The following is a 17,999-nucleotide window of genomic DNA, read 5'->3' as shown; positions in this document are numbered from 1 at the left end:
CAACAACAAACTACATTCCCGAAACCCAGACGACATGCACCTGCAGTCATTATATTAAACTCAGGCGGAACGCCCCTACCAGTCGAGTGGAACCAAAACGGTCGAAACACGCCGCCACCATTAAAATACATCGAGCGGAAAGGCGCCAAGCATTCCAGAAAATTCGACGCCTCGACGAAAACAAAATTCCTCTCGTACGCGTCAATAACCACTTCCATCAAGCATTCCAGAAAATTCGACGCCTCGACGAAAACAAAATTCCTTTCGTACGCATCAATAAACTAAATGCTCGTACGACCACTTCCATCAAGCATTCCAGAAAATTCGACGCCTCGACGAAAACAAAATTCCTTTCGTACGCGTCAATAACCACTTCCACCAAGCATTCCAAAAACACTATAAAAGGAGGTACAACCCAAACAACGCCAGTCGACCCACAGCAGCAAGCGTCGACACACAGCAGCAGCAACCATAGGCAAACAATAAAACTTTATAAAACTAGCACAACAGTGTTTCGTTAGGCCGGGATAAGGTCAACACATCGTACCCCGCCTACATTGGTACTACTCCGACGTGATCTACGCAACCTTCTGATCATCCAACAGCGCTGTCAACACATCGCTACCCCGCCTACATTGGTGACCCCATCTTTGAACCACACAACAGTGTTTCGTTAGGCCGGGATACGGTCAACACATCGTACCCCGCCTACATATGTATATGAAATTAAATCCATCTGGGGGGGGGGGGGAGGGCATGGTACTACCTTGGATTCGCCAATGATTGCGTAGGTGTACATATATTTTTTATTTTATTACAATCAATGTACACTCGTCATTACAGATCGCTCCAATGCGACGAGTATACGAGAACGGTCAGACAACGTATACAGTACGTTCAATAAACATAGAATACAATAATTAATCAAGTACAGAAATAATAATCATAGAGACATCTATGGATTATTTTTAGTTTTTGTGCACAATTATTATTACAATTTTTATACACATAATAAACACGAAATTATAGAGATATCTATAGATTTCAGATTTCCGTGCATAATTTCTACGAATTATACACACAGATTTTTGTGACAACAGGAAATGATCTATTACCAATTTTCAGGAACCGTTTCAACAATGATCAGATACATTTGTCAAACTCTGATAGAGAAACGATCGATTTGGAGGCACAAAACCCCCAAATCTAACCAGCGGTTTGATGAGCCGAACCATCGATCGCAGTGGTGCTAAATATATGTATACGCTACCACTAAGCCAAACTGCTGGCTAACATATGCATATAGATACATAATATCAAAATTCATCTTAAAGATACATATCAATGTGTTACATAATAAAACTAAATTTTATTATAGTAAATTTTTTTTATTGAAATTTTAATTCCTCATGAACATTTATTTAAATTAACAAATTTATATTCCTCATTTAGACTTTGTCTTCCCTGTAACTGCAAAATATTTGTGAACTTCTTTTTCTGGCCAAGTCTTTGATATAATCCTCACATTATCGATAGTGTCCACAACATTATTCAGAATTTCTTCTTCCTCTTTTAAAAGTAATTTTGGCACGGGAAAATACGAATATCCCAAATCTGTCATATGTTTACATACTTTCTTAATTAAATCTTCCGTATAAACTTTGTCAATCGTGAAATTCGACACAGAATTATCGACAGTTGTAAACATATTTCTGAATAAAGATTTTTCATCATTTCTATGCTTAGTTATTATAGGATCAAGTTTCAGCAATTCATCTGCAATCTGAGTGTTATTGGGTTCCAAATCTAAAGCTGCCATTAAATATTTAAAAGCCTCTTCATACTGATGCATCATCAGATGACATCTGCCCCTAGTGAACATATATTTACAGTTACTTTTACAATTTCCTAAACCAGCGGCTTCTTCCAGATTTGATAATGCAATAAAAGGTTTTGACAGCATTATTTGGCAGGTAGCAACGTTCAGCAAAGTTTTAATCTTGAATGAATAAATTTTACTGTGATTATCAGCATTAATTTCGCTATTTTTTAACATTTCAAATAATTTTTGATAATAAGACAGAGCAGGCTTATATTTTTTTATTTGAAATTCATTAGCAGCAGCTTCATCGGTGCTTTGCATCCAACTCAAATTAGCCGCAAAATCTTTTTTATCATCTTCATTGAGTTCTGCATATCTAAAAACGTTAAAAACAATATTACATAAATATAGGTATGTATGTAATTCCAAATATTAAACGTATAGTAAATCACCTCTGTGGAGCCATGATATCTATCCACTTCAGAGAATATATTATCATTAAAACTGTACAAGATTTTGGTACTGACGGAGGACATCCAAGCTCACCATACATAGTATCTGGTGGTAATAGAAACTGACCTCGTTGACCTGGTCGTAAAGACCTACAAGCTACTAAAATTCCAGGCAAAGTGTCGGAATCTAGTAACTGTATAGTCTGAAAATCAATTTATCAAATTATACATTCTAAAAACATTTACTTATCTCTAAACAATATTTTGTGGCATTACATGTTCCTCTCCTCTACATTGAGAACAATCAAAATGTTCGGTTTTTTCGTCGCTGTACAGCGCTATGTGTGCCCACAATAAAGCGCCATCAATCGGTTTTCCAGAGTTTCTTTGGTTATCATCGTCGTTGGCGGCGGATTTCGGCGAGCTGTCTTCAATATATCCCAATATTCCCGTTATATATTCGAGGCCTTCGACCAACACTGGTTTCATCTTTTGAGCCAAATCAGAGAACTCTACATGACCAGGATGTATATCTATTGTGTGTAGTTGTTCATTCATTGGTTTGTGCGTGTTCAATTCGAATGGCTTCATTTTATTCATTTTATCACGTATGTTTGACCTTTCTTTTGTGAAGATTTTTGTCACGGAGAAATCCCTGAAATGAAAAAAAATCATAAAATTTAGACAACAATTAACATTTAACCTACAAAAATTTGACATAAATTTTAATGTTTTGCCGAACTTGTACGAAGTAAAAAAGAAAATTTTCAAAAAGTAGGTATTCTAAGAACATAAATATTATTTAGTCGGAAAAACTTACATTTTGCAGTCTAATTAGCTTATTGGGAAGAATAAAAGCAAATGACAGATACAACCCAAGCCGCCAAATAAATTCTGTACTAACAACCAAAGTAACAGCCTTCTCTAATTTGCAACATTTTTTCATGGAATTGAATATTGAATGTGTGCACCAAAGGTAATGTCACAGTATTCAATATTAACGGTTGTTACACACATATGTAAATAAACATTATAGGGTAGATAAGATATTTGAATAAGAAGTGATTTTTACACGAATTTGTAAAGTAAAAAGCATTACTTAATTCAATAATTTACCATTTCAGTTTGCAGCATAAAAGAACTTAGATTAACGTTTTTGTGATTTTCTGTCAATGGATTTTGCACGTGTTCTGATGGTTCGGTGATTATTGCTCACAAAGTGCTCGCCCAAAAGTCATTAAATTCTCTATAATGGAACATCTGACAGCCTAAAAATCCGGTTCGCTGATTACTAGTCTGAAATTAAAAATGGTCGAATTTTTGGATGTGACCAGTTTTTTCGAGACCAATTTTCGGGTGTGACCAGTTTTCTCGTGACCAGTTTTAGTGAGACGGGTGATCACGTGTGACCGATCTAGAGCGACCGATTGTCCTGTGACTGGTTCACATATGACTAGTAGTCCGTTTACCGAAAAGTCCATCATACTAACGAAAACTCAATTGCCAAATATTCCGTATTCACGATTTTAGTGGCAAAAATTGTCTTTTGGGCGAGCGTAATAATTAAATTACCGTTCTGATGAAGGCTAGTATTATTTTTAATAAAGTAGCATAATTCTGATAAAGGCTTATTTGAGTCTTTTCAAATGGATCTTTATGTTTTGTCATAATAATGCCGCCACAGTTTAAAAAAATAGCTTTTCATATTTTTATTTTTATTTTACATAGATATACATATATACCAGGAAGGCCTAACAGGTAAACCCCAATGCGCCTTTCTAGACAACTAATTACAAAAATTGCAGCATATTTTATTACACAAATCAGTCTATTTCGAGAGGCTAAAGAACACGAAATCAACAATTAATTAATTAATCCATAGAGTCATCTATGGATTTAGACTTGATGACGTCGTAGCATATTTTGAAGATCGTGATATCGTGAAGATAGCCAGTGACGGCTCGTGCATAAAAACTACGGTGCTTCAGCGCCCCCAGAATGTTTTTCATAAATTTTCTGGGGGTGCTGCAACAAATCATATAAAAGCAATCATAAAACTAAAATAGTCTATTTGTAGACCGCTTTCTCATTTCACATTTATATGATTAACAACGTAAATCATAATAGGTAAATTCGCTTAATAAGTTATTAGTACATATGTAGATATAGAATAACATAAATGAGGCATCGCAAACAAATTTGCCTGGAAAAAGCGGACGAAACAACAGAGATGCGCGGGAAGAAATAAAAAAAAGAAAGGAATGCAAAAATGTAAATCGATCTCCTTACTTAGAAGCCAGCTAGCTACCAAAAGAGCGCACTTTTTTGCGTGCACTCTTCAAAATGAGACAATGGGCCCATCTATATTATCTAGCCCATTTATATATTCTCAATAACGGTTCGGTGATTATTCCGCAAAAAGTGATCTCGAGCAAGTCACCAAAGTCTCGATCACAGAACATCTGACATCCAAAAACTCCATCTATCGAAAGCCACCCACGCGAAATATTGTACTAACGAGAACTCGAGTGCTAGATGTTCCGTGATCGAGATTTTAGTCCGTTTACCGCCAATAATATATAAATTTAATATCAATTTTACATAGTACTTTAAAATAGTACCTATTTCATTCCAAAAACTATTAGTGTTTCAAGTACATATAGTAAAAAAATATGGTTTTGTAGAATCATAATGAAAAACCATATACTGAAAAGGGTTCGGTGATTATTGGTCACAAAGCGCTCCCCCAAAAGTCACTAAAATCTCTATAACGGAACATCTGGCAGCCGAAAAGTCCATCATACTAACGAAAACTCGAGTTCCAAATATTTCGCATTCGCGGTTTTTATAGCAAAAATTGTCTTTGTGACTAATAATCTAATTACCCTTAATATAATATGCATAAAGAAGGACATACGTAGATATAAACATAACAAATATACAATACAGTGCTTTCATTATTGTTAAAAAAAAGAGAAAAATTATCAATAATATCAAGCTCGTATGTATGACGGTTCCATGAATTTCCAGAACATGATTAAAAGTCTGTTCATACTTAACAGTACTGCACGGCTTCAGCACTTCACGACTCCGTTTCAAATATGTCATTTTATTACATTTTTATTCATATCTACCTATACGTCGCGGTCACGTCACGTTCACAGCACTTTGGCCGAGTGCAAGGCAAAATCGGCTTACTAATACATTACAGACCATGGCGATACGGTGCAATATTGCTTACGTCGTATTGTCGAGTATTTACAATATGAATGCATACACGTGCATTCGTAGCTACGCGTCAGAATATAAGTCAGCAAAAATGTTTCGGCGTTTATCGAACGAAAAATTATGTATAATCGCGTTGTTGTTGGAAGAAGAAGCTCAAGAAGGCAATAAAAAAGCACGGAGGCGTTTTGATTTGCATCCCATGTTAAAAAATAGAAAAACCGAAGGGGAGTTTTGGACACTGTATAAAGAGCTTGTGGATGATGGACAAATTTTTTTTAAATATTTCCGAAAAAAATTTTAAATATTTTTTAAATATTTGCGTCAAAACCATGTTGAAAGATTGAACAGCTGTCAACTGTCACTATCGATAATTGGTCCAAAACAGCAAAGCGGCAGACTCATGGCACGTAATTCGCGTGTATATTTCCACGATGGCCAAAAAAACGGATACGATACGTTGACGGATGTTGCTGTAAGGTATGAACAGGAAATGTCGGGTACTGCTGTAAGCCTGCCGTGGCGTAAACGTGACGGTTGGTATGAATATACCCATACAAAATGTACCAAAGAATACTTTTCGTACGGCCGGATACCTGCTGAAGTCGGTACGTGCTGACTAGGTATGAACAGACCTTAAATAGAACAGTGCATGACTAAACACAGAGTGATAGAATATTGCATGGAAATTATAAAATAGAAATAGAAACGAATCAATCTATCAAAACTCTCTCGATGACAATCCTGAAAATAAGCGGTGAACCGGTTTCTAAAAAATGACCGAAGAACCAGTTGATAGAAATGGTAAACGGACTATTAGTCATATGTGAACCAGTGATTACTGCCCACAAAGCGCTTGCCCCAAAGTTAATAAAATCTCTATAATGAAACATCTGGCAGCCGAAAAGTCCATCATACTAACGAAAATTCGAGTGCCAAAATTTCCGCATTCGCGATTTTCATGGCAAAAAATGTATTTGTGACCATTGCAATGTGTCTAATAATCCAATAACTACTGAAAAGCATGGTAAAAAACGTTGATAGCATTTTTTTACTGAATTGGGGCCCTCAAATTTGAAATGCGCTTGGGGCCCCCATTTAATTGATCCGCCACTGCCTATATCCGAGGATGAACCAAATGAAAATGTTGAGTGTAGAGAGTGGGGTCGTGTAACGACGTGTTTAGATTTCGAGGAAGCGTCCACACGCCTTGCGCCAGTCGAGTGTGAGTGCGGGTGTGGGTGAGAGCGAGAGTGCGAGTGCGAGTGTGAGTGCGTCGGACGCCGGTATCCACGGCTGGTTCGGCTGACAGCGAGTCTTTTCGACTTCGACGACGCCATTCCCCCATCGCTGACCGAACGCAGGTAATATGACGATTGTTCGCCAGCGATTGTTGTGCGGCGGGTGGCGGTGCGTGCGGTGCGCATGTGTCGAACGACGGATGCCGGATGCCGGATGCCGAATACGAGAATTGTACACAAAATCAAGCGTACAAATCTACACAAAACCCACGCCATTCCCGTTGACAGCTCCTACCCCTGGCGTGCAAGCGCTGCCTCAAACGCGACAGGCTCTCTACGCGATTTGGCGTCTGACGGTAAACGTCAATTCGGTTCAGTACTCGGAAAATAATGGAGGCTTCTGATTGGTTGGCTAACCTGTCGCGCCATCTCTGATTGGTCGATGGAAGTATTGGTGGGGCCAATAAGAATATTGTTTGTAAATTATTAATGAACTGAATTAAATGCTATTGTATAGCATTCGACATAACCTCTACTCCAAAATCATATTGTTGTTAATTGTTTGTATATTTATTTTTGTGGACAGGCAAACATGTATCAGAAAATTCGGTCTCCGTGACGGGCCGGAATGTGAAATTACCGAAAACGCAAAAATCGAAAATCGAAAGATCAAAAAAAAGGGTGCATAGTAAATGATACATACTCACTTAATTTGCGCGAGCAGGATACAACAGGAACAAGAGGAACAGGCTTTTCCTCCCGTATTCTGCGCGCGCACATTAATACGAGAGGAAAAGCCTGTTCCTCTTGTTCCCGTTGTATCCTGCTCGCGCAAATTAAGAGTATGTACCTTTTACTATGCACCCTTTTTTTTGGTCTTTCGATTTTTGCCTTCCGATATTTGCGTTTTCGGTAATTTCACATTCCGGCCTGTGAGGTAGACCCCAGAAAATTACATTTTATCAAAGTATTGTACTAAGATTGATGCGGATAGACACCGTGCTTTTTCCAGGAATCGGGGCGGTTTAGCTCTATTTATCAAGCTAGAGTCCAAAAAAAAAAATGTTCGGCCAACCTTTAACAATTCATTTACAACAATTGAACAATACGCGGCACCCTCTGGGTCTGGGCTTTACTGATGACCATTTAACTCTTTGAATGCTGACCAACGCCGATCGTCGTTTTGCCAACAAGTCCAAGAGTCTGAAATACGCCGATAGGCGTTGTATTTGGAGTATGTAAAAATAAACAAGAATACTACCAGCTAAGCCTTTCCAGGTAGCATTGAAAAAAAAATGCATCGAACACGGGTCGTGTAATCTGTCAATGTTTATAAAGACTGGTTTACACTGGAATATCTGAATTTATAACCATAGCAGAATATTTTAGATTGGGGTTTGGCATTTAGATTGTGAGCATTACATTTAAACAACAATGAAGAAGATGGAACTAGTTTTGGAAAAATACATTCATTAATAGACTCATTTTTTTGTATTTTATATTGTTGCAAGATATATTAAAGAGTCTAAACACACATTTACGAAATTTGAAATCTCGGTAGTAGTGATCTAGGATTATCTACAATTTTTATACCTGCTTTCTATTGGATTTATAAATAATTCTAGTTGGAAATGTTCAGCGTGGCGGACTTTCAACAGAAAAGACGTCAGCACTCAAAGGGTTCAGAGTGCATTTACTGCCGAGTCTATCAATTATCTTTCCGGACAGAACTGTCATGGTTTTCATATACATGTCAACTGCGTAGATCTCAGTGATGGATCAGTCGATTATTTTATATTATAGCTTTACTTGAATTGTCCGTTTTTCATTTTCATATGAAATCTGATCTTTTCAATTCAATCTTTTGTTCAATGTATTTAAGATGTTATTCTCAAAGCTTATTGTGAGTAATTAAAATTAACCAACTTAGTACAAGCTACGAGTGTTAAGAGCACAATCCCACATATAAAGACTCAAATGTTGAGTGTCACATTGTTTTTATATACTTATACAGTGCTAATCCTAGATCTAACTGGTTTTCTTTGTTTTTTTCAGAACATTATGGCTGCAGTAGTCAATAAGACTGGCAGCGGTTGGCCGCGTAAGGTTTCCGGCAATGCATCTCAAGGATCATCTCAAAGTGCTCAAGCGCAAGCAGCTTCGCAGACTTCACAACCAGTGCAAACTCCTCTATCTCAATTGAATCGTTCTATTCATTTGTATCCGCTGACAAACTACACTTTTGGCACGAAAGAACCTCTATTCGAAAAGGATCCTTCAGTACCAGCTCGCTTTCAGAGAATGCGCGACGAATTCGAACGGATAGGAATGCGCCGATCGGTCGAAGGCGTATTGTTGGTCCGTTATAATGTTTTTTTGTACGTCTGTATGTTATTAGTGTTATTGTTCTGTGTTTTATTTCATGATGTTGATTTTATTTCAGGTTCACGAACACGGTTTACCACATGTGCTGCTTCTTCAATTAGGTACTACGTTTTTCAAATTGCCCGGCGGTGAATTGAACACTGGCGAGGACGAAATCGAAGGTCTGAAAAGATTGTTGAGCGAGACTCTAGGTCGTCAGGACGGTATTCGTCAAGATTGGGTCGTCGAAGATACAATAGGTTACCTTTATTTCGTAGAAATTGTATTGTACGTATTCCGAGTTGTGTTTTATTTTGTTATTTTGTGTCTTCAGGTAATTGGTGGCGGCCCAATTTTGAACCGCCGCAGTATCCGTACATTCCGCCACACATAACCAAGCCCAAAGAACACAAACGTCTGTTCCTCGTTCAGCTCCAAGACAAGGCACTGTTTGCGGTGCCCAAGAATTACAAACTAGTCGCCGCTCCTCTATTCGAACTGTACGACAACTCTCAAGGCTACGGACCTATAATATCATCGCTGTCGCAAAGCTTATGCCGTTTCAATTTCATTTACATGTAATGAGTTTGATCCGTCATCGCCGTCGTCACATTCTACATATATATTTATCATTACTTTTAAACGAAACACATTTTTTTTTTGTATAAGATTGTTTAAGTGAACTCTGTAAAATAATAAAATGAAATGGAAAATACATTGTGTAAAATTGTTTTTAATAGATGGTAGATCTTTAATCTCGTTAATAAATTAAGATTTATATTTTTAGCATGTATGTATGTGGAATATATTATTTTTTTTATTCCCTCGAATTAATGTATAGTATGTTTGATCTAATGTTTTTTTTTTTCCTCTTTGGTACTTGTTTTTCTTAGTTATATTATTTCCTTATAATTCCTGTCCTTTAATTTATGTAATATCCTTGTATTCAATGTTTGGAATTGTCAAAATATGGAATATTCATTTAACATTAGAAATCATTGTTGAATGCAAGCAAATTGTCTCTTTTAAAAATGGTAACAATTGCTATTGTTTTTTAACCAATATTGTTTTATATATCGTACCAGCACATTTAACATTTTGTATTGTGTTTTGTAATCTTTTAACACTACTATTTTTTTTTTTTTTTTTTATTTCAACGCTCGAACAACCTCAAATATTGAGAATTCATTTAAATTGTAAAATAGGAAAATTTTATTTTGTATTGCAATAATATAGGAAGGTTTGAATTATGTTGTTTGAACTTCTTCGTTTTTATCTGTAACGGATAAAATTGTATTTTAATAGGGTGTTATGTCAATTTCTCTATCGATATTTGTTACTTTTATAAGTATAAGTATTTAATCGAATTTAGTACATACGTATTTAATATATTATTATTTTATTATTATATATTTATATATATACTGAACGAGTGACGAATTGATTGTTTCTTGAATGAGTGATGAATGAATTGATGGACGAATATTTAAATGTACTACAAACTACACTGTGACCTTAAATGGTTCATCATACGACTGATTATATATTATTGTGTTCCAAATCTACCTTGTCCTCGACGGTCGGTACAAAAGACGGGTAAGTATTCTCTTAGCAAACTTGATTGTAAAGAATAAAAGACCGCTTATGAGACGAATATTGTCACAATACATTATATACAGATGTTATGCCGAAAGAAGATTGTCAATTTCTAGAAGAAAAAAAAAATGTACTGTTTTTTTTATAAATTGTAACGTTATATATATACAATAGTAAATTATACGAATGGATTTTATGGAATTTTCGTGAGGTTCTGTGATATTTAATATATATTTTTGTGATATCTTTGAATTTTATAAGTGTTAATGATTAATATATACTGAACAAATTAACTTTGTACACTTTTGTATTAATGCGTGTATCATCGGTTAGTTTGAATTACATAATTTTTTGCAAAAAACATACACAAGTTTATTCTGTATATGATAACATCGTTTTTGCAAACACTTACGTGTGTACTTCATCAACGTCACTGTCTCCGAGAGTGGCGAATTTAACGAAGGCCTCTGATGTTTCTCCAATCCTTCCTATCCTGAACAAAGATGTATACGAAATCATTTCAAATGGCAAAATCACACTCGGTTGAATGCATCGTCGAAACATAAACGGTCTCGATGGACACATTACATATGAGTTTAAATATATCACAATGTTTGTCTGAAAATTCTAAATTTGTAAACCGTTTTAAATAATAATTTATACATACGTGCTGGTGGCCATGTTTCCACATATTAATTTCGCTCAATTTTAAGGGCAAACACAAAAATCATTATAAATTATAATTCGTGCATATTTTCTTGATTGCATAAGCTGATGGAAATTTACATTGAAAGCATATATCTTTCAGAGTTAATTTGAAAAGCATCGCAACACTTGAACAAACACTGTATTTCGTAATGTTAAAATTTCACCCGAGACAATGAAGAGAAGACGTATTGCATTCGTGACTATTCAAATTTAACGAGCGTTCAAACACAACTTTGACGCAAATTTTTCGATTATACATTCAAAGATTTATCATTTTTTCGCATTATTGCGATGACACTCTGTAAATGTATGATTCAAAGTTTCATTTGATTAAAAATTCTAGAATATTTATATAGACACGTTTCATTGCCACCATTTTGTGACAATCCTAATAGATATTTGTCATGCTTAAGCATTATAGTCGTTTTATTAAAATATTCAAAACAAAAGTACTACGCAAATCTACATAAATAATAAGTGGCGAATTTCAATCGGTGATTATACAAACCAATTATGTTTTATTTATAATATTTCAAACATCACATATACATATAATATCGCTATTCTGTGTGTCTTGTCTGTCTGCGATAACGCTCGCTGTACTATAATAGTCATTTCGATTCGACGTATGTACTAGCATACTAACAGATCAAGAAAAAACTTATATATGTCACAGTGAAATCATAACCAGTTACATTTTCATGATCTGTTTTATTCATTTAAGTTTAGGTTGTTAGGGTTGGTGTTATTTAATGGTTAGGATAGGTTAGGTTAAGTAAGGGTTGGCCCTATTCATTTAAGATTGGGTTGTTAGGGTTAAATTTATAGAGTTAAAAGTTGTAAATTCATTGTTTGATACATTTTCATTTGAAATATGCTTTCACTGTAACATATGGTAAACTACTAATAGTCATATGTGAACCAGTCACAGGATAACCGGTCGCTCTAGATCGGGCACACGTGATCACCCGTCACACTAAAACTGGTCACACCCTAAAATCGGTCAATCAGTTTTCTCGTTACCGATTTTAGGGTGACGGGTGATCACGTGTGACCGGTCTAGAGCGACCGGTCACACGTGATCACCCGTCACACTAAAACTGGTCACACCCTAAAATCGGTCAACCAGTTTTCTCGTGACGGATGACCGATCTAGAGCGACCGGTTCACATTTGACTAGTAATCACCGAACCGTAACATATATACTGTGCTATCAATGTTTCTTCTAGGGTTTCCAGTTGTTTCAAAGCATTTAGCACCATTTATGTAATTAAATAATTTTTCTATTGGTGTTTTATATTGGTAGGTAGGTAGTTTGTATCATTTTTTTTTCATATTAAACAATTAAATATAAATTAAAAATATTTGAAAAAAATACGACTACATACTGATCGAACACAAGACTGATACATTTTTTTTTATTTAATAACTTAATATGCCATAACCCATTCGATGATACTTCATCGGGCACAACACTAGTGATTAATATAATATTAATGCACGTGTTACGGTTATGCAGGTTTTTAATTCCAAATCGACATTGAAAAGGGGTCAATTCGGAATGAAAAACCTATATTGAATAAAAATACCGCTGAAAAATTAAAAAAAATTGCTGTAATGCACGAGAAAAAAATTGTTCTCTTCTCATTACCATCTATGCAAATGTTGATTATATCGGGTCAACATTTTAAATGGTGATTGCTGATTGGTGCAGATGGGCAAACAATACCTCTGTACACACAAGATATATATAATATGTATTGAATCCGGAGATGGAAGTTAGTTTATCGAGATCGTCGGAGTCTGAAGAACGTTGAGACTGAAAGCAGCAAACTCACGTACACAAAAATGTTCTCCTCAAAAGTATTAGTATTCTTATTTATCTCGGCATCAGTGCTACAGGTAAGAGATATTCGTGGCTTGTAAATATTTGTATTTGGATTATATTTGACTGTAATGTACAAACTAATGAGATTATTGATTCGTTTCAATAGCCATTTTGAATGAGTAACATTTTTGAGACCATTTATATAGTATATGTATGTATGCAGTTAAAATTAAAGTATTTGTACCATACAGATTTTTTGATACTTCATATATTTATATAATATTTAAAGTATAGTTAAATTTTTCTGAGGTTTTCCAAAATCAAATAAAATAAATCAGAAAAATAATAATTCCATGAACGACATATGAAAGTTTCATAATGTTTAAATGTATTCCAGCCATTCAATTCAATAATTTTATAATTAACGATTTAATTTGCGAAGAGTCGACATCTAATATACATATAATTTCGAAAGAGACTTTGTATGTATGTAAGGTTTAAAGGTTTGGTTGGGAGCATCGAAAAGAAATCAAAGTTTCTACGGCGACAATAACGATGCCATTGAATATAATTTTTTTTTCGATTCCAATAAATTTAATAAAAAAACAAACATGTTTACTATTACATTGTTTTGCCACGTTTAATCTGTTTATATTACAAATACCGAGCGAAGCCGGGTAAAACCACTAGTATTATAATACAGTCAAGTATGATATATTGAAGAACATATTATATTATAATCGAAAAAAATTATATTTTAAGCTCCAAATGAATTAATATCGAATGATACTTAGTAAAAATAAATAAAACAACGCCTATAAAAAAGACATACATATATCACAATTTAAACACTGCCAACAAAACGTACTAACATAATAACAGATCAAGAAAAAACTTCTATATATACTGTTTGCTACCAATGTTTCCTCTAGCACAAGTCTCTGAGCATTTAGCGCCATCAATTGAAAATTCATTTAATTAAGTAATTAATTTTTCTATTGGTGTTTTATATTGTTTATATGTAGGTAGGTAGGTAGTTTTAACCATTTTTCTTTCATATTAAACTATTAAATTAAATATATTTAAAAGGTATTTGAAAAAAATATGACCGCGCGCGGATCGAAGACAGGACCAACATATTTCTTTTAATTTTCTTTAATTTAATAACTCAACGTGCCAAAACCCATGCGATGATATTTCATTGGGCAAAACATGAGTATATGATATAATATCAAATAACTCGCATGTATTAGTCACCGAGTGACTAATTAAAACTAATCGAGACAGGACAGAGACGATGAATGTGTTTGATTTTAAAATAGTTGAAACGAATATGTTAATTGAATGATTAACAAACACAATAATTAATATTCATATGATGACACAAAACGGCACAAACAGCAGTTGGTAAGGCGGGCAAACAAATTAAAATTCACTCGATTAATATAATGCTATATGTATTTAAACATCTGTTTCAACGTGCTAAATTTCCATTAAATCAAACAGAGGACAGCCTTTCAATAACCGAAAATAAAGTTGCGATACTGCATTTCTGTTTGAAGAAGTGTTACATACAGAAATACACGGCCCATAAACATGTGAAAATTTAACGCATTAGCATAAAACGAATTTCAAATACTTGCATAATTAAAATTACACCCCTTTTGATCATTAATTTACGTAAAGACAGACTTTGCATATATACATTAAACAACAATTTGATAAAATTGTCTTTATTTTTAGAATAAAAACTACTTATCTCATTAAAATAATCAGATTACTGCAAGTACCATTTATTCCAAATTTAAATTTTAGTGTAGCCGCTACAAAAAAATGATAAAACAGTCCGGATCGAATATTTTTATTTCGATTCATTTGTTTTTTATATATAATTCAAATTTGTTCCGAGTGACTTTAAAATATTTGATGTGTTGGTATTATAGCTAGCTTCAAGCAGTATAATCTTCGGAAGATCTAGACGAGATGTAGCCGAGCCAGAAACTACAACAGCAGCAGCAGGAGATGCTACAACAGCAGCTCCAGACGCAGATTCAAATGCAACAACAGCAGCTCCAGATGCAACAACGGCAGCTCCCGATGCCAAGTCTGCCGACGCTCCAGCTGCTGATGCAGCTTCGACCGAAGCACCCAAAGATGGAGTAACCACTCCCGCTCCAGACGCCGCTGCAGCAACTGATGCTGCAGCAGCTGATGCGTCCGCAGCGAGTACAGAAGCTCCAGCAGCCGATGCGACCACAGACGTGCCTTCAATAGAATTGCCAAAGATTCCAGGTACCAATCCACCTAATACAATCACCGAACTCATTCACATTCCAGGAGAGTCTTTAACCAGCGTCGTTACCAGCGTATCCGACAGTATTGCTGGAAGTGGATTGGCAATGGCTTGGAGCAGCTCTGGCTTATTTTAATCGATCCTTACAAGCTACACAAGGACTCGCTAATCTTTATAACATTTTATATATATATACATATAATGGTTTTATCAAAGTAACACGTTAATATATTTAAACGATTTATTGTCACTAATACGTTCATATTTTTGTTACAGAAATAAAAACAGCTTAATGGAATTGTATTTTCTAACGTTCACAATATAATCCATCGATCATTTAATCTGACGTCTAACAACACTCATCGGTTTGTGAATTAATTAATGTATAAAATCCTATTTTATCATCAAAAATTAATCAATAAAATAAGTAACAATAAATATTTTATAAAAATTTATCATGCGTTTTCATTTTAAAATCTTACGAAGCTATTGATTTTATCCCATTATACTAATTAAAAGAAATCTTCTACTTTGTGTGGTGGTTTTCGACTTGCTATCAAGTACTCATCCAACTTTCCAGGGTTTCTCATCCACTCGTGTGTTATACTAGATCCCAAAAGCCTACCTTGAATATTTTTCAATATTTCCATTTTAGCTATTACTTTGCGGATTTGCCTGAAAAAATGATATATAAATTGTATATAAACAAATAAATATAATTAAAATACATATTAATTTTATATATTTATACGCTTCTAAATTTATTACTATTTCTAATCTCAAAATACTATTGAAATGGGTCTTAAATACTCATTTGGGGGGTTAAATTGTCAAATTCAACCCCCTATTAGCTCCCATATCGTTGCCAAGTCAACGAACCGCACAAATATAAATAAAAGCTTATACAAACCTACAGTCCAAATTAATGATTTAATTAGATCCCTTTCTTCAATGAGAAATTGATGCTTTTTCATTTGAAGGATTTGCACAAGCATTTTCACACCAATAAATAAGATCCCTCCGGGATAATCGCGTAAAAGAGGAAGATATAGAAATGTTTCCACTTTAGCAAAAATCTGAGATAGGTTCTTTCTAATTGGAAAACTCCCTAAATTGAGAGGCAGTTGTAGGTATAACTTACTCCTTAATTTGGCAATCATCCACCAAATTTTGATTTGCAATCCTCTGTTCCTGAGCAATTTTCTGCTTTTCCCTCCAAAGTGTCGCAATATTTTGCCACTCGTTAGTGACGTTGTCTAATTCCTTATTCTTCGAAACCTCCTTTTCATTCAATTTGTCTAAAATTTGATCGAGAGCTGACAGCTTCTGCAATAACTCTTTAAATACTCTGAAACATTCGAAGAAAGGAAATGAAACCCCACTGAAAAATATTGCAATGAACTGACAAAGGAATTTAGACATACAAAATTTTTTCTTCATCATTATTTTTATAAGCTAAATACACCACTCTCGAGATGGCTTTCATTTTCAACGCATTACTCCAGTGACCATGAGTTTTGATGGTGTATTTCAATTGCAGTTGTGCTTCCTCACTTGTCAGCCTATCGTCGACTTCGATGTTGTCTACAATGTAAAAATTGATCACAATAAAGTTCACTTAAGATTGTCTCAGCGGTGTGTGTGTGTGTAAATCTTTACCTTTCTGAACGGTAGCGTTAAATAGAATAGCCTTCGAATTAAGTAATTTGATATCGTTAAGTTTATTTTTGATTATTTCTTCCCATTCGTCATCACTTCTATTTGATTTCTCGATTCCTGAATAGGCAACGGCGCCAACTTTTGCATTTCTCAAAGATTTTTCTAGCTTATGACAAGCAGTGAACAATTCTTTAAATCCAGACATTCTGCAATTTAAAATGTAAACAACATAAGTATGTATATAAATATATATATAGGAATATTATATATCAACACTATGTTGTTGAAACCCCAAATATAAAATCTAGAATCTAGATTCCCGAACTCTAGAAATTTCTGGATAATGAACGCAAAGAAAAATGGGTGGAATGTATGCAGTATATAAATTTTTAACATTCAAGAGTTCTTAAGTTAGTCTCTAATACAATATCGGCTAATGAAATTGGTTACCAACTTCAATGGAATAGCAAGAGCAAATACTTTACGGAAAAGCCATAAATACAGTGCGGGAATTAGGTAATGAGAGAATATATGAAATATTATAAGTTAACCTCAAATGTAATACTGGTAGCATTAATGTAGCATCAAGTAAAACAATATTTAGAAACTGAGCAGATCATAAAACGAAAAAAAATCGAATCCACAAATAAAAAGATATCCGGCGAAAACAACATTAAAATCACTTTGAATCCTAATGATACAGCCCATAAATCTATTTTGACACTACGTATTTTAAAACTATGTTCTAGCTTATTGGTCAACCGTCAAATATGTCATCTGAAGCTTTCCAATGTTGCCACTTCAAATAAAT

General features: G+C 34.6%; 4 protein-coding genes across 9 annotated transcripts; 2 read left to right on the top strand and 2 right to left on the bottom strand.

Moving 5' to 3' along the window:
• Nucleotides 1-1,370: 1,370 nt before the first annotated feature.
• LOC143915175 (inactive peptidyl-prolyl cis-trans isomerase FKBP6-like) lies at nt 1,371-11,562 on the bottom strand. Of its 6 annotated transcripts, none has more exons than XM_077435653.1 (6): nt 11,368-11,489; nt 11,113-11,193; nt 10,671-10,812; nt 2,551-2,929; nt 2,275-2,477; nt 1,372-2,198 (listed from the first exon to the last, which is right to left on the bottom strand). In XM_077435653.1, the coding sequence occupies exons 3-6, from the start codon at nt 10,772-10,774 to the stop codon at nt 1,445-1,447; spliced, it is 1,440 nt and encodes a 479-aa protein (XP_077291779.1). In that variant the 5' UTR covers nt 10,775-10,812; nt 11,113-11,193; nt 11,368-11,489; the 3' UTR covers nt 1,372-1,444. The 6 variants fall into 6 exon arrangements, with proteins under 6 accessions (XP_077291783.1, XP_077291779.1, XP_077291781.1 ...); XM_077435655.1 differs by having other exon boundaries at nt 11,113-11,188; nt 11,368-11,394; XM_077435656.1 differs by lacking the exon at nt 10,671-10,812 and having other exon boundaries at nt 11,368-11,562.
• Cpsf5 (cleavage and polyadenylation specificity factor subunit 5) lies at nt 6,649-10,998 on the top strand. The gene is made up of 4 exons (XM_077435658.1): nt 6,649-6,863; nt 8,796-9,098; nt 9,184-9,364; nt 9,439-10,998. The coding sequence occupies exons 2-4, from the start codon at nt 8,802-8,804 to the stop codon at nt 9,684-9,686; spliced, it is 726 nt and encodes a 241-aa protein (XP_077291784.1). The 5' UTR covers nt 6,649-6,863; nt 8,796-8,801; the 3' UTR covers nt 9,687-10,998.
• Nucleotides 11,563-13,124: 1,562 nt separating the features above from the next.
• Nucleotides 13,125-16,063, top strand: LOC143915233 (uncharacterized). The gene is made up of 3 exons (XM_077435777.1): nt 13,125-13,310; nt 15,180-15,528; nt 15,806-16,063. Exons 1-3 carry the CDS (start codon nt 13,257-13,259, stop codon nt 15,820-15,822), a joined length of 420 nt encoding a protein of 139 aa, XP_077291903.1. The 5' UTR covers nt 13,125-13,256; the 3' UTR covers nt 15,823-16,063.
• Nucleotides 15,764-17,999, bottom strand: LOC143915232 (uncharacterized). Its single transcript, XM_077435776.1, has 5 exons — nt 17,740-17,999; nt 17,189-17,394; nt 16,954-17,113; nt 16,671-16,877; nt 15,764-16,204 (listed from the first exon to the last, which is right to left on the bottom strand). The coding sequence occupies exons 1-5, from the start codon at nt 17,760-17,762 to the stop codon at nt 16,042-16,044; spliced, it is 759 nt and encodes a 252-aa protein (XP_077291902.1). The 5' UTR covers nt 17,763-17,999; the 3' UTR covers nt 15,764-16,041.

Source organism: Arctopsyche grandis, chromosome 8 (assembly GCF_051622035.1).
Source record: "Arctopsyche grandis isolate Sample6627 chromosome 8, ASM5162203v2, whole genome shotgun sequence".
Taxonomy (NCBI): domain Eukaryota; kingdom Metazoa; phylum Arthropoda; class Insecta; order Trichoptera; family Hydropsychidae; genus Arctopsyche; species Arctopsyche grandis.
This window is presented reverse-complemented; position numbering and strand designations above follow the sequence as displayed.